The sequence below is a fragment of the Pempheris klunzingeri genome, chromosome 14 (genome assembly GCF_042242105.1).
Source record: "Pempheris klunzingeri isolate RE-2024b chromosome 14, fPemKlu1.hap1, whole genome shotgun sequence".
Taxonomy (NCBI): domain Eukaryota; kingdom Metazoa; phylum Chordata; class Actinopteri; order Acropomatiformes; family Pempheridae; genus Pempheris; species Pempheris klunzingeri.
In genome coordinates this window covers 13,647,423-13,662,427 of record NC_092025.1, presented here as the reverse complement: position 1 = coordinate 13,662,427, position 15,005 = coordinate 13,647,423, and the positions used below count along the sequence as shown (strand labels likewise).

General features: G+C 41.2%; 1 protein-coding gene across 1 annotated transcript in view; it reads right to left on the bottom strand.

Moving 5' to 3' along the window:
• trpc4a (transient receptor potential cation channel, subfamily C, member 4a) overlaps positions 1-14,658 on the bottom strand; it is a 30,845-nt gene extending 16,187 nt beyond the window's left edge. Inside the window, exons 1-3 of the mRNA XM_070843174.1 lie at positions 14,498-14,658; positions 11,092-11,321; positions 9,870-10,088 (exon numbers count right to left, since the gene is read on the bottom strand). Of these exons, the coding sequence (XP_070699275.1) occupies positions 9,870-10,088; positions 11,092-11,250 (378 nt within the window). The 5' untranslated portion in view covers positions 11,251-11,321; positions 14,498-14,658. The remainder of the gene's footprint in view (positions 1-9,869; positions 10,089-11,091; positions 11,322-14,497) is intronic.
• Between the last annotated feature and the right edge of the window lie 347 nt (positions 14,659-15,005).

Here is a 15,005-nt window from a genome sequence, read left to right as displayed (position 1 = left end):
GCAGAAAAAAAATTGTTTTATCATGTGGTCACTAATTACTTGTGTATTTCATTCTCAGAGCTGTCACAGCGCAGCAGCAAAAAAAGTGGCACAGAGCCACGTCTGAGAGTCGTCATATTTCTAAGAGGAGGGTGATCTAATAAGCTATATACTCTTCTCCACTGTTCTCCGTGTGGGAGGAGGAGGGACATCAAATAATCTACATCAAACAGCCTTGGCCTGAGACCAAACACAGAGCAGAAGGAGTGCATGCTGGTAGATGTGAAGCTATGATAATAGTAGCGAATAGAAACAAAATTATAGCCCACTTGTCCGTGTAATGCATATTTGTTACTCATTTGAAAACGAGGCATCCACCATCAACATATTGATTAAAAATGCAACATTAGCATTTGCACAGTGTGCTCTCGCTTTTGTTGTCGGTGAGCTCCCTTTCGAGCCTCCCCACCTGTCATCCAACGACGTTACAAATGTTGTTTAGATAAAAGTGGTTTAAAATGGGACATGGAGCTATTTTGATTTTGAATGACACTGCAGAAAATAAGCTGAAGTCTTCGTGGATTCAAGCAAGCATGATGATGCTTCCTTTGCATCGTGTTATATGTCAGAAGACGAGGGAGTCCCTTACATAACTATCTTCATGTGCATATGATATGCGGGTTGCACAGAAACCCAAAAAACAATGAGCAAAATGTGGACTCTGAAAAGACTGACAGAAAAAGAATGAACAGCAAAACACAGAAGCGCCTGAAGGCCCTTTTAATTGACAAACACTGTGAGCTCCGGTGTTTGTGCCTCCGTCAGATGCATATCTGTACTCAGGATAAAACATGAAGCTGTTAAAAATGCTGATATCCTAAGCGCTCCTTCGCTGTAAACAAATACGCCACAACAACACGTGTGAGATTGTGACATACAAAGCATTCAGACAGCCTGCAAAGTAGACAAATGCACACAATTCCAGAAGAGCATGAAATGAATCCTCCTTATTAATAAATCTCAAAGGAGACACTGGGAACAGATAGGATGCTTTTTCCCCAGATAGCTTTTCAACATAATCAATGAACTGCTCTTGGGGAAATTTGGTAGCGTCGGGGTGATCTATTTTCACAACATACTCATGTAATGGGAATAAGCACTATCTCATGGAGGCATTAAGGTAAAGAGGAAATGTGGCAGCTGATAGATGCCACAGCTGAGGGGGTTCAGACTACAAATTTTGGGCTCTGTATCTCAGTCCCTCCTCATCCATTTCACAAACAAGCCTGAGCTCACGCTTGTGCTTGTTCTCCCTTTTGCTCCCGACTATAGACTTCCTTTTCCTGTCATTTTTTTTTTTCCTTTTATTTTACTTTATTCTATTGAAGCCAAATGAACAGCATCTAACAGGGCCCAACAGGAACAGCAATGACATCTCCTCTTCAGTCGGTCGCTAAAGCCAAAAAACATCTGTTCATTTGTGGCTTATGGTGCATTACTGCTGATGGGGAGAAGAGGGAGAAGAAAGCATGTGAAGCTTGCAAGAGTGTGTGTTCCAGTGTGTTCAGCACAAGTGTGGCAGGAACAAGCAAAAGAAAAAGCTCCTTGAGTGGAGAGCAATCAGCGCAAAGGGGCACCAGTTTGAAATTAATTCAACTGTTGTGGGGACAACTTTTCCGTGTGGGGTGCTGGAGGTCAGGAGATGAGTTTAGACTCACGGTACAAACAAAAGCACTCTCAGAGATCCTTGTAATCCGTTCCTTGATGTACATTTATTTAAAGTTACGTCAACAAATAAACTCTCTGAGGTTGACTTTTCCATCAAATTAAATTCTCATTACTTAAACAAAAGAACAACTCAAAATTAAGACCTGTGGTCATAAATCTGTTTGTCTTCCTTCCAACACAAAAGAGATCCCCCAGCTGTCTCCTGTCAGCTGATTATAATGCAGGAGGGGGCGGAGGAAGGAGATGACCAGCGCCAGATACGATAGAATAATTATAGCAATGCAACGTTTCTCTAAATCAAAAGATTCAAATGATCGATCAGAAAATATATCATTAACAATGCATGCTCCAAATACAACTCAGAAATATAAATACAAATTAATTTCTGCGTTGGCTCCAACACTCCGGCCCCTAATTGTTCTCTGCTTTAGCAAGACAATTACAAAATACATAATTATATGGAGCCAGGATATAACAAATAATTCATACTTTCAATTCATGCATTAAAGTCCATTCAGTATAAATGTCCATGTGGTGTCCATGTTGATATCGAAGTCAGATTGTATGTAGAATGTATGTAATTCATATAATGTGATTGTGGTGTGTGTTCCAGTGTTCATTCTTCTGCTTCTTTCAGCAGACAAAGTTTGTCTATAGGGCGCTGAAGAACATTAGTCTTGGTTTTAATCAGAACACTTCTAACAAGTCCAGTAGAATCTGGGAAGGTTTTGATAACACGGCCCATGATCCATGAGTTTCTTGGTGCTGTGTTGTCCACAATGATGACAATGTCACCTGGATGTAGATTCCGCTTTGCATGCTGCCACTTGCTCCTTTGTTGCATGAGTGGAAGATACTCCCTTGTCCATCTTTTCCAGAAGAGGTCTGTGAGGTACTGTACTTGTCTCCATCTTCTTCTGGAATAGAGGTCTCTTTTTTCAAAAAGTCCTGGTGGCATTATTGCTTGAGCTTTTAACTGAAGTAGATGGTTTGGAGTTAGAGGTTCCAAGTCATTTGGATCACCTGAGATGGTCGTTATGGGTCTATCATTAAGAATGGCTTCCACTTCACATAATGCAGTTTGCAGTGTCTCGTCATCCAGTGTTTGTTGCTTTAAAACTGCCATCAGAGTCTTTTTGATTTGTCTAATAAGCCTTTCCCAAACTCCACCAAAATGGGCTCCAAAAGGAGGGTTGAATGTCCATTTTACTCCATCGATCAGTAATGTGTCTTGGATTTTCTTATGATTTAGTTCTTTCAGTGCATCCTGTAGTTCCTTTTGTGCTCCTATGAAATTAGTTCCACAGTCTGTCCTGATACTAATTATTGGTCCTCTCCGGCATATCAGTCTGCGAATGGCATTTATGCATGAGTCTGTGGTTAGGGAGTTTGCCATCTCCAGGTGGACAGCGCGGCTCACAAGACAGGTAAATATTACTCCCCATCGCTTCACTTGAGCTCGACCTCTCTTGACTTCTATAGGTCCAAAGTAGTCAATACCTACATGACTGAAGGGTGGTAGATCTGGATACACACGGTCCTCGGGAAGATCAGCCATTTTCTGTTCACCTGGCTTTGCCTGTATCCATCTACAGAAGACACAATTTTTGATGATCTTCCTGGATAAGGAGTTTGCGTGAGGAAGCCAAAATCTCTGTCTTAATCTTGAGAGCATATAACTCCTTCCTGAATGTCCCACTTGATGATGGATGTGTTGCAGGATTAGGTTTGACACATGTGAGGTTTTAGGGAGAATGATGGGATTTTTCTGATGCACCGGCATTGCTGCCTTGTTTATTCGACCTCCTACTCTCAGGATGTTTTGATCGATAACAGGGTCCAATTTGTAAATGGAGCTTTTCATACTAATCCGTTTCCCATTCTCAAGTTGAAGTAGTTCTGGACCAAAGTAGCGGGATTGCTCAAAGCGAATAATAGATTTCTCTGCAGTGTTCATATCCTCTACTGATAGAGTCTGTGTTCCATCATTGTTTTCGAGTTGCCTTGTCTTTTCCGTCAGAGATTTGCTCGATCCTTGATCCTTCGAAGCACGGGTCCCTTTTAAGCTCAACAGTTGAAGATTTTGTCTTACCTTCAATATCCAGGCTACAGCTCTCTGAAGTCTGGTCCATGAGGAGTAATACTCGATTAACCTACAGGTAGGATTCATGTTCTCAGTTCCAACACTGTTTACTGTTATATTTCTTTTAACTTCAGGATCTTCAGGCAGAATTTCTCCTAGACTCTGTGAAGGGTTTGGCCATGTATGTTTGTGTTCTTGCAGGAATTCAGGCCCTCTCAGCCATTTTGACTGAAAGAATGACTCCACGTGCAGCCCACGAGATGCATCGTCAGCAGGATTATGGTTTGAGTTCACATGTCTCCATTGTCTAGGGTGGGAGAGATCATGGATCACAGCAAGCCTGTTTGATACAAATGTATGGAATCTCCTTGTCTGGTTATGAATGTACTTCAGTACCGTTGAACTGTCTGTCCAGAAAGTTGAATCTTGAAGTGAGAAGTGCAGTTCCTTCTTCAACATTCGATCTATTTTTACAGCAAGTGTAGCTGCTGTGAGCTCCAGTTGTGGGATTGTAATCTGTTTGAGTGGGGCTACTCTAGATTTCCCAAACACAAAGGCAGTATGGATATTTTCATGGTGATTTGTAAATCTAATGTAGCTTGCTGTCCCATAACCAGATTCACTTGCATCGCAGAAGTGGTGGAGTTCAGCTTTCTTCACTGGGTCAAAGTTTTTAGGTTTCATGCACCTTTCCACTTGAAATCTATTCAACTGGCTTAATTCTCCAACCCATCTCTGCCAGTATTTTGCATGATTTTCAGGTATCATTTGATCCCATCCGCATTTTGAAATGCAGAGCTCTTGGAGGATCTGTTTAGCTTTAAGGATGAAAGGGGAAAGAAAGCCAAGTGGATCGTAAATTGAACTTACTGTGGACAGGATGCTTCTCCTTGTGGCTGGTCGCTTTTTCACAGCCACTTTGAAGGTGAATGTGTCACAGTCAATGTTCCACTGGATCCCGAGTGCCCTCTCAACCGGTGTCTGCTCTCTATTTTCTTTGTCCAGATCCAGTTCTTTAACCAGCTCGGCTCTGTGATGCGGAGAAATGGATGTCAGGACTTCCAGCTCATTACTGACCCATTTCGTCAATGTGAAGCCTCCCTGGCTGCAGGCGTCACCCAAGTCCTTTGTGAGCTTAATGGCTTGGGCTACTGTTGCCATAGACTTGAGGCAATCATCAACATAAAAGTTGGTTTTAATAGTCTTGATCACCTCCTCACTGTATTTATCTTTGTTGTCATCTGCTGTATGACGTAGAGCAAAGTTTGCAATGCTTGGAGAAGACACAGCACCAAAAAGATGGACTTTCATCCTATAGACCTGAAGTTCGTTGCTCACATCTCCCTCTGGCCACCATAGAAATCTGAGAAAGTCTCTGTGATTTTCATCAACCTGCACCTGGTAAAACATTGCCTCGATGTCTGCCATGACAGCAATGTGTTCCTGGCGAAACCTTAGAAGGACTCCAATAAGTGTATTTGTCAGGTCTGGTCCTTGGAGAAGTTCTTTGTTTAAGGATGTTGCTCTGTAGGATGCAGTACAGTCAAACACCACTCTAAGCTTGAGCTTTCGCTTGTGGTAAACACCATGGTGTGGAATATACCAAACCTGTCCATCTCTTCGGTTAAGCTGATCTGGCTGTACCTTCTCTGCATAGCCTTTCTTTAATATGTCTTCCATGAACGCTTTATACTCTCCAGCATACTTTGAATCCTTGTTGAACCTTTTTTTGAGCGTCACTGTGCGTCCTAAGGCCATTTCATAATTATCAGGCATAACCTTGTTTTTATCTCGAAAGGGCAAAGGTAGGTGGTAGTGACCATCTTTCAAAGTTATTGAGTTTGAAGCAATATCCATGAACTTCTTATCCTCAATTGACATCTCTCTTTTCTCTTCATATCCATTTTCAGAGAAATCCTGGTTATATTGTCTGATGAGGAGATCCTTCAGCTCAACAACAGAAATGCGGTTTGATGACACTGCCATGAGTCCTGACTGTGTTGCAGATGCACAGGAGTTAAGCGGTCCATTTATTACCCATCCCAGCCGTGTCTCAACCGCATATGGTCCATTGTTCTGGCTATTAATTATACGCCAAGGTTCCAATGCCTTTGGAACATCAGTTCCAATGAGAAGTTCAATGTCTGCATCAATTTCGTTTATCTGGATCCCACTGAGATATGGCCAGTTTCTCAAACCATCCTTGGTTATTATGTTTTCTTTGGATGCAGGTATGTGGCTCTGGGTGAAAACCTTTGGCAGTTCCAAGAATGTCCTGCCTTCCACATGCCCAACTTCCAGTCCTGTGACTTCAAAAGTCCTTATGGGTTTCTCTTGCCCCATTGTCCTGAGAAGAATCTGTGTTTTGCGTCCTGAAGCATTCAGTCTGTTCATAAGATTTTCTGTGCAGAATGTTGCAGTGCTGCCTGGATCCAGGAATGCATAGGTAAGAATTGACTTATTCCCCTTTGCCACCTTGACTTGAACTGGAACTATTGCAAGTGCACAGTCATTACCGGCCCCAGTTGCATCAGAGGCTGAGACAAGAGCAGTGTTGATTGAAGTCTCCTTAGCCTGTGTGGCATTCGGTTGGTCTTCCTGTCTTGAAGTTCTCAGACCTTGAATATGCAGCACAGTTGGATGTCTCATCTGGCAAATCTGACACATTAATCTCCTTTTACAATTTTTACTTAAGTGACCTTTTATTAAGCAACCAAAGCAATATCCATTATTTCTCAAGAACTCAACCTTTTTCTCGCGTGTCTGAGTTTTGAATTGTGAGCAGTCCATCAATCCATGTTTTTCTTGACAGAATCCACATGCAACAACAACAAAACTGGGAGAAGATTGAGGTGATTGTTGATGCTGGAGGAGGGGTTGTTTTGAAGTCCCTTTTGTCTGTTCAGTATTCACTGCCACTGAGGTAGCAAAACTGCTATTTCTGCTTCTTGATGCCTTCAATTCATATCTGCTTTTTGGTAAAACCTTCTTAGCAGTAGCATGGTCTTGAATGTCTCCAAACAATGGGTCCAGGAGGATTTTAGTTTGCTTTTCAATGAATTCCACTAGGTGTTGAAATCTGGCTCTTCTAAGAGTTTTCTGTTGTGTTTCATAGGCTATTGTTCGCCATCTTTCACGAAGCTTGTAGGGTAGTTTGGATACAATTAGCCTTAAATTTGATGGGATATCAAGTTCATCCATGTACTCTAAATCCTGCCCTACATTACAGCATCCTCTCAAATACATTGCATAAGCATGCAGTGCTTTCCCATCCTCAGCTTTAATTGCTGTCCAGTTCAAGGCCTTTTCTAAATAAGCTCCTGAAATTTTAATTTCACTCCCGAAATGTTCCTTTAAAAGTCGTCTTGCCTCAGCATAACCTCTCTTTGGATCCATATGCAAACAACTGCGGATCAAGTCTTGTGGTAAACCGGAGGTAAATTGTTCAAGGTAGTAGAGCCTGTCCTGATTATTCTTGGTCTTGTCCTCAATCAAGTGTTCAAATGCATGAATAAAGGACTGATATGTCAGTGGGCTCCCATCAAACACTGTAATCTCCCTTGCAGGAAGTAAAGACAGTTTTTGTTGTGAAATGATAAGTTCAGCAATGTCACTTTGTCTTTGAATAACTCTGTTTATGCTGTCATGAGTAATTTGACCTGTGGTGTGGTTCATGTCCCTTTGGTCATCTTCTTGTGAGTTCCTTTGAGTTATTGTTCTTTGCTCTCCTAAAGGCTGGAGTTTATTTGAGCCACTTAAAACAGTTCTTTGGAGTGGTGTTTTAGGTACAGCACCTAAATGCAAAAACTCCTCATCTGTGCCATCAGTTTCTGAACTTATTTGATGTGCATCGTAATATTCGTTCATAGCATTAGTTTGCTTTTCACAAAGTTCATCCTCCTCTTGCAAGACTTTTATTTTGGCGTTCGATGCTGCCAGTTCTGCATTCAACTCCACTTGTTCCAGTTTGGATTTCAGTTTCATTTGCTCAAATTCCAGGGTGTGTTTGTCCTTTAATGCAGCAGCTTTGGCCAGCAGGGCGGCCTGTTCAGCCTTGGCTTTCTTATACTCTGAGGAGAGTGATGAAGAGGTAGAGGACTTTGATCTACATTTTGTATGTCTTGAGCCATATGACACATTTGAAATGCTGTCCAGTGGTCCAACTGTTCCTTGAGCAACATGTCCCTTTCTCCATGACTCCACCTCTTTCATAAAGTGGTTTATATTGGATATCCTTGGTTCGTACCATTCAGTGTGATCATTTTCCTTCTCCTCCTCAGATAAGAGCATTTGCACAGACATATGAGCATTTTTGAATTCATCCACAACTCCTTTATAGGTTTCAAAACAAATATTAAGTTCATCAAAGTTTTCATCATGCTCCATCAAAGGTTTCATTTCATTCATTTTTCGTGTACATACTGCTAGTCTGACCCTCCGCGCTGCTATGCGCGACTTCAACAGCTCCTCCGCCTCAGCTGCGGTTTCAGGAATGTCACTCATTTTGACAAATCGATCATCAATGTTTATTCATCCAATAGATCCCAACTTTTCAGCATGGCTCGATCCAGCGCCTTCGTAACGCAACAGCGCGTTTCATTCATAAATTCGATCAGCTGATTTTACTCACGGCCTCTGCGGCTTCTCCTGCTGTGCGGTCCGCAGAAACCGCGGAGTTTCTTTCCTTTCCTTTCGCTTCCTTTGTCAAGAGGGTTGAAGATTTATGACTTGTGGGGACAACTTTTCCGTGTGGGGTGCTGGAGGTCAGGAGATGAGTTTAGACTCACGGTACAAACAAAAGCACTCTCAGAGATCCTTGTAATCCGTTCCTTGATGTACATTTATTTAAAGTTACGTCAACAAATAAACTCTCTGAGGTTGACTTTTCCATCAAATTAAATTCTCATTACTTAAACAAAAGAACAACTCAAAATTAAGACCTGTGGTCATAAATCTGTTTGTCTTCCTTCCAACACAAAAGAGATCCCCCAGCTGTCTCCTGTCAGCTGATTATAATGCAGGAGGGGGCGGAGGAAGGAGATGACCAGCGCCAGATACGATAGAATAATTATAGCAATGCAACGTTTCTCTAAATCAAAAGATTCAAATGATCGATCAGAAAATATATCATTAACAATGCATGCTCCAAATACAACTCAGAAATATAAATACAAATTAATTTCTGCGTTGGCTCCAACAACTGTATTTTATTTTGATTACAGTAATTAAAGCTCTATACTGGCAGCTCTCGTCTAGTGGGTTTGTTTATGAACAGCAGTAGTGCATTCTCAAACTAATCTGAATCCCTAAAATGAGAAAAAATACACAAATGCACTCTTTGGACAAAATATACCTATAAATATATATAAGATATATATTTCTTTGAGTGAATGCACTTATTAAATCTTTTTCTGTGAGAACTTTTCCTTTTCCAAAATAAGGAAAAAGGATTATGCAGACGGCTTTTTGAAGTGTCAGCTTTTGTTGTAGCTAACAATATTGGCTCAATTATTCTGGATGGTACAAAAAGCCCCAGCTAACTGCATAAAGCTTATAAACTACACAGTGTATTTTACTGGCTTAAGATCCAGAATTTCTCCTGTGATTTGGCACACTGTACATATGTTGTTTGGAGACACTTTAGCCTCATTTATTGGCCCTCTTGTGTTTGAGACACTGTGAGACTAGGAGTTTTTGTTATACATTCATATCTAGATTCTGTTAATCAGTTGTAAATATTACTGTTCACACATTTTATGATCATATTCTGTTAGACAAAAGATGGTTATCATACCTTTGACAAACAAAACTGGCACAAATAGAAACAGAAATAGGATCAAACAGGAGTGTATTTTTATCAACTACAAAAAAAAAAAAAAAGAGAAATAACTTGATGCTGAAAGTACTGAAACATGATGCACATTGGTTGGATAGATGGCAAGAAAAACAAAGAAAAGACAAGGAATGCATTTCTTTTAGAGGAAAAATAAAACATCTGTAATCATAGTTTCTCTCCTAGTATCCCCGTCAGCATTCATAATTTGAAACTCTTTCCATTCCCCTCATGTCCCCTCCTCACCTGCATGCCGCCACTTGGCTTCTTGTGATTTAGCAGCAGCTCCACGGCTCCCACCACTTCCTTGCGGATTGCGTGCAGCAGGGCATCACCGACGTAGACGTTGAAGCTCAGCAAGAGTTCAATGATTTCCAGGTTCTCATTCTCAATGGCAATCAGCAGAGCCGTGCGGCCCAGAGGGTCAATGCAGTTGATGTTGATCTTGAAGTAAATCTCGGCCTCCTGACACAATAAGGTTGTGATTGAAAGCCAACGTTTGTTTCAAGAATTGCACTGGGACTTGGTTTAAACAGAATATCATTGACCAGAGGGGAAAATACACATTGACACGGAATACACATTGATTTTTAAAGGAAATGTCACTTTTTCACTTCTTTCGGGGCTGACAGAGCAATTCAAAGCCTACAGACGTTTGCTTTGAGGCTTTGTCTGCGGCACTGGTGACCACATTCTGATAACCTACTAACATTCATTGTAATTAAAGGGGGATTCAAGCAATTGTGCACATCAAAATCTGTAAAAGAGTACTACTGTATATGAGAAACACACGAAATCTGATAAACTGCCTTGAGTAACTTGGGGCATCAGTTGGGGCTGTTGTTTGGAATGGGAAAAAAATCTGGTGGGTTGGATCTGGCGATGCAAAGAAATGATGTTACCAGACCTCTGTACCCCACTCCTCATCTTAGTTGGCTGCTGCTAGCAACACACACCTGAATCTGTCGGCTGGGTAATGTAGGTGCCAGGTTTTGACAAAGAAGAATGTGGTGAATAAAATGGATGATATCTCTGGTTCTGCTCTATCGATTTTGTTGTGAGTCCAACAATGTTATCGGGGTGCAATGCTATTCATATCTGGAATTTGTTGGCTAAAGGCCTTCTAGAAAATGAATGAGCTTTACTCAGCTGATTTTTTTTTTATTTCCTCTCTGAATTGTGTGGTTAACTGCATTGCTATGTGACTCTCCCACTGTTTTTTTAAAAGCATCCGTCAAGGTAAATAAAGGCGCAGTTATTACTGGGAATGAGTAGAGTGTAATCATGGCTGCAACTTACCTATAAATTACTAAGCTTTTCTAAATCAATCAGATTACGGCTTTAATATCCATCTATTCATCTACCCATAATAGAGTAAGTGACTCTATTCACTCGTTCATTTACCAGTCAAATTATCCTTTCTGTCATGCATTTATGCACACACACACACACACACACACACACACACCTCCAGAGCCTGTTTGACACTAGCATAGTCCCCCTTCTCCACAGCTCCGAGGTAGGCTTTCTCCAAAGGTGACAGCTCCGACTCGGCCCGCACAATTCTCAGCGGGATGCGGTCCCGGTATGAGGAGCTGTCAGTCCGCCGGTAGTATAGTTGTGACATCTCCCCGGGCTTCAGCTTACCAGCACCCTGTTAACACTGCTACAGCTGCTGCAAGGCTGTGGGAGTTCACACTAGAAGGGACAGGAACAAAGGTGTTATAGGAAGAGGACACTTTCACAAGGAAGAAAAGATGAGAAAGACAGGAAAAGGCGATGGGGAGGGACGTGAGAGGATTATTAAGAATTCATAGCATAGCATAATCTTCCTATCTAATCCTAATGTTAAGTCTAAAACACACAGCTTCAAATACTGCCTGCAACATCTCACGTCACTGTGTTGTTTTTATGCTGTCCTATGAGGTAAATTGAAACTAAATGAGAAATGAAAAGTTGGAAGTAGTTGCTGCAACTCAGCCCGTCCCACCAGGAGTCATCATGATGCACAACATCAGGCTTGAAGTGATACAGCTGAAATGGATGGTAAGACGTTTAGTTCTTGAGTTACTAATAGCCTTGGCTAACGTCATTAGCGATGCTCGATAATTGATCGACAGCAGCTTGGCGGTTGCCTGGTGACAGCTAAATGACACTTCCTGCACTTTTGACTGTTCATGGTGTTCACGGAAACAAACCCTCACAGCGACACAGTGACACTGCACAGTGGTTGTGTCCTAACAAGGCAATTGTCAACATCTCCAAGTTCTCTGGAATCAGGTAGCAATGACATCTACAAATCCACTGTAATAATAAATTACTGAACCTAAATAGAAGATGAGGAAATTCACAACTTCTTCAGCGTTCAGAACTACATAAAAAGAAGCTTTAGGAAACTGAGACAACATTAGTAACTGGATAATCCTTAATTCAAATGTGGATCTCCTCAGACTATGTACTACCATGATAACGACCCCAATCTAAAACCAGCATCACTGTTAATAGTGGGTTCACTATAACCACTGAACAGAGGCATAAAGAAATGAATACAAACGTAAGGGATCGGTTGCTTTTCTAATGTTCTTAAAGGAAGTTAAAAACCACAGGGTACTGAGAGGACAAGACAACAGGGGGTGCAGGCGATGGAGAGGGTGAAGAATAAAATTGGCAAGTAAAAACATTAAATAAGATAAAATGGAAAAGGTTGCATGTTATTAAATATAAAAAAAGAAACAAGTTCAAGTAGCCAGTGCTTTACATCCCCCCCCGTCCCCAGGACAACTCATTACTGCTCTGTGTGTCTCTGTTCAATGAATAATGACTGAATTAAAAGACTCACACCAGCCTCATTAGTTTATAAGAACAAGATGAAAAACAGTAATTTCTTCACTAAATATGTGTAAAACTATGTATGCTGTGCTTAAGCTTCTGCAACTCTAAAATAGCACATTTAAAGGAATAGTTCAACATTTTGGGATGTACGCTTATTTGGTTTCTTGCTGAGTTAGATGAGATGATGGATGCCACATGAGTTAGCTTAGCTTAGCACAAAGACTGGAAGCAGCTTCATGTTTACCATAAAAACGAGAGCGGTATCACTCAATCTTCTCATCAAACTCTCAGCAAGAAAGCCAAAAAATGTTCAAACTGTTGACTTATCCTTTAACTGAGTTAGCATGATACATTTCCATTGATACTGCTTTATCTTCATCTGAGGCACGTGACAAGCAGTAATGTGATTGTCCAGGTTTTGAACTAGCAACCCAAATGTTCCCACGGCCTGACGTGCTGCAGAAGCAGGAGTTTAAATTGCAAGTTAATATCACAAAGGTGGAGGATATTAAAGGACCAACATGTAGTCCACTTTTTTCCCCACATTATGTCACCTGTCAGCTCCTCTTACAGTGAAGGTGCCACTTTACTGCTTTAGAAATGCTCCCAATGCCCTCTAATTTCCCTCCATGAAAGAGCGTCAAAATCCATCAGAAAAAGAGAGATTTGCTCCAGTGAGAAGATTTTCTAACTGGAGAGCCTTTTTGGTAGCAGGTTTTCACACCTCATTTGAGATACTGGGCATTAGTTTGATATTGCCACGGCCCTTGGTGGAACAATTTCACTTTGAATCAAAAATACCTCTAAAGTGGCCACATGGGGACCCTGCAGTCACCATCACTGAACAGCTCAATCTTGAGAAGGTGGAGCATAAGTCGTGCACTATGCAGAAAAAAGTGAGTGCACTGCAGTAAGAAAGACTCAGCAAAAGTAGATGTTAGTTCAAAATTCAACTCCAGTATTGGCACCGAGTGTCAACATGTTTTTAGCATCATAGGCCTCATTCTCAGTAAGTGTTTACCATTATCTTTACCACAAAAAGCCTAAACTTAACTAACTTATGATTGAAATAGGCATATATTAGAATATCAAATTCGGCTCTATTCAGAAAGATGTATTTTTCTCTTAAAGCTTGATTTCCACAATTAGTTATGGTCTCAATAGTCAATTTCTCTTTTTATGTGTTACTTAATTGGGATTTGGGAGTCACAGATCCAACGATTGTGTTTGACAGATGTCATACTGTAATATATGGGCGATGTCACCTCAGCCAGTTGTTTGCTCTCCTCTCTGCTTATAATTCTGTCCTGTCATTCGAATTAGGCCTTTTCCAATTTAAGGAAAACACACATTGGGTCGATTGTTAGTTGTTAACTTGGGAAAAAGAAATTGCCAGAGCTATAAAGTAAAGCTATACCCACCGAGCAGAAACACCATAACAAGAAGACACACACATCTCTCTGCGCAGAGGACTCTTTCGTCTACTAATCACAGTCCCCTGGAATCAATAGGCCTACATGATTTCGAAATACAAAATCTGAGCTTTGTTATATACAAAAAAAAAGCAACACAATTCATGTGCAGTGGCAGGGGACATGTTGAACAAAATTTCTTACATTCTCAAAGTTAAGGTGCACATACTGTGTAGATGAGCTTTCCATCAGACCATACAGCCCATTTAGAGATAACATGTCTTGTGTTTACATTGCCTGCAAAACAGACATAAAATTGTCAGCATTCACTAATTAACGCCAACAGCTCTGTGGAAATTGGCAAACTGCATGTGCCATATGTAGTGAATGGCGCCTGCTCGCACTCACAGCTGAGATTTTGGCATTTTTATTTCTATTTGAGGTTCCAGGGAACATCATGGGTGAAAATAAAAACGGTTGTGAGAATAAGAGAGGACTTTCCTTGGCCAGTTAAAAAGCTAAGGGACCCTACAGGCGCCTGGTTACATCTTTTATCTCCACAGTCTATTCCTGGCGCACATGAAACGCCTTGCTGTAGCCAGAAAATGTACAGAGGAGCAAATAACTAACCTTTGAGATGTTGAGCATTGGAACTTCGCTCATGGAGATCAATGTTCTTCCTTTGGAAAATATCCCAAAACCACATCAGGGCGAATAAAACAAACACATTACGATTGAAAACACCATTCGGCTAAACTTCTTGAATTAAGGATCCCCTACATGTGAAAACTGCAGTGTGGACCTGCGTGAGGAGCCTGCTTGTTAATGTGTTGGTGCCTTGTGATGCCAGTCCGTCTTTTCTCTTGGCTTTTAGTCTAGTCTGCATTCTCCTCTCTCATTTTTGGAGACTTGAGGACTCCCACTGTACATCCAGATTCAGTCAGTTTTGATTAAGACTTCCATTCGGTTTTATCTGGAGGAAAAAAAAAAAAAAAAAAAAAACGCAGTCCAGCGCACACCGCATTTAGCTCACCGCGCAACGAATCCTGGAGACGAAAATAAGCGAGAAGGAAGTTTCCTCCGTGGATTACACCTGGTTCAGCGACGCGTCCAGCTTTCCCCGGGCTATATCTTCACC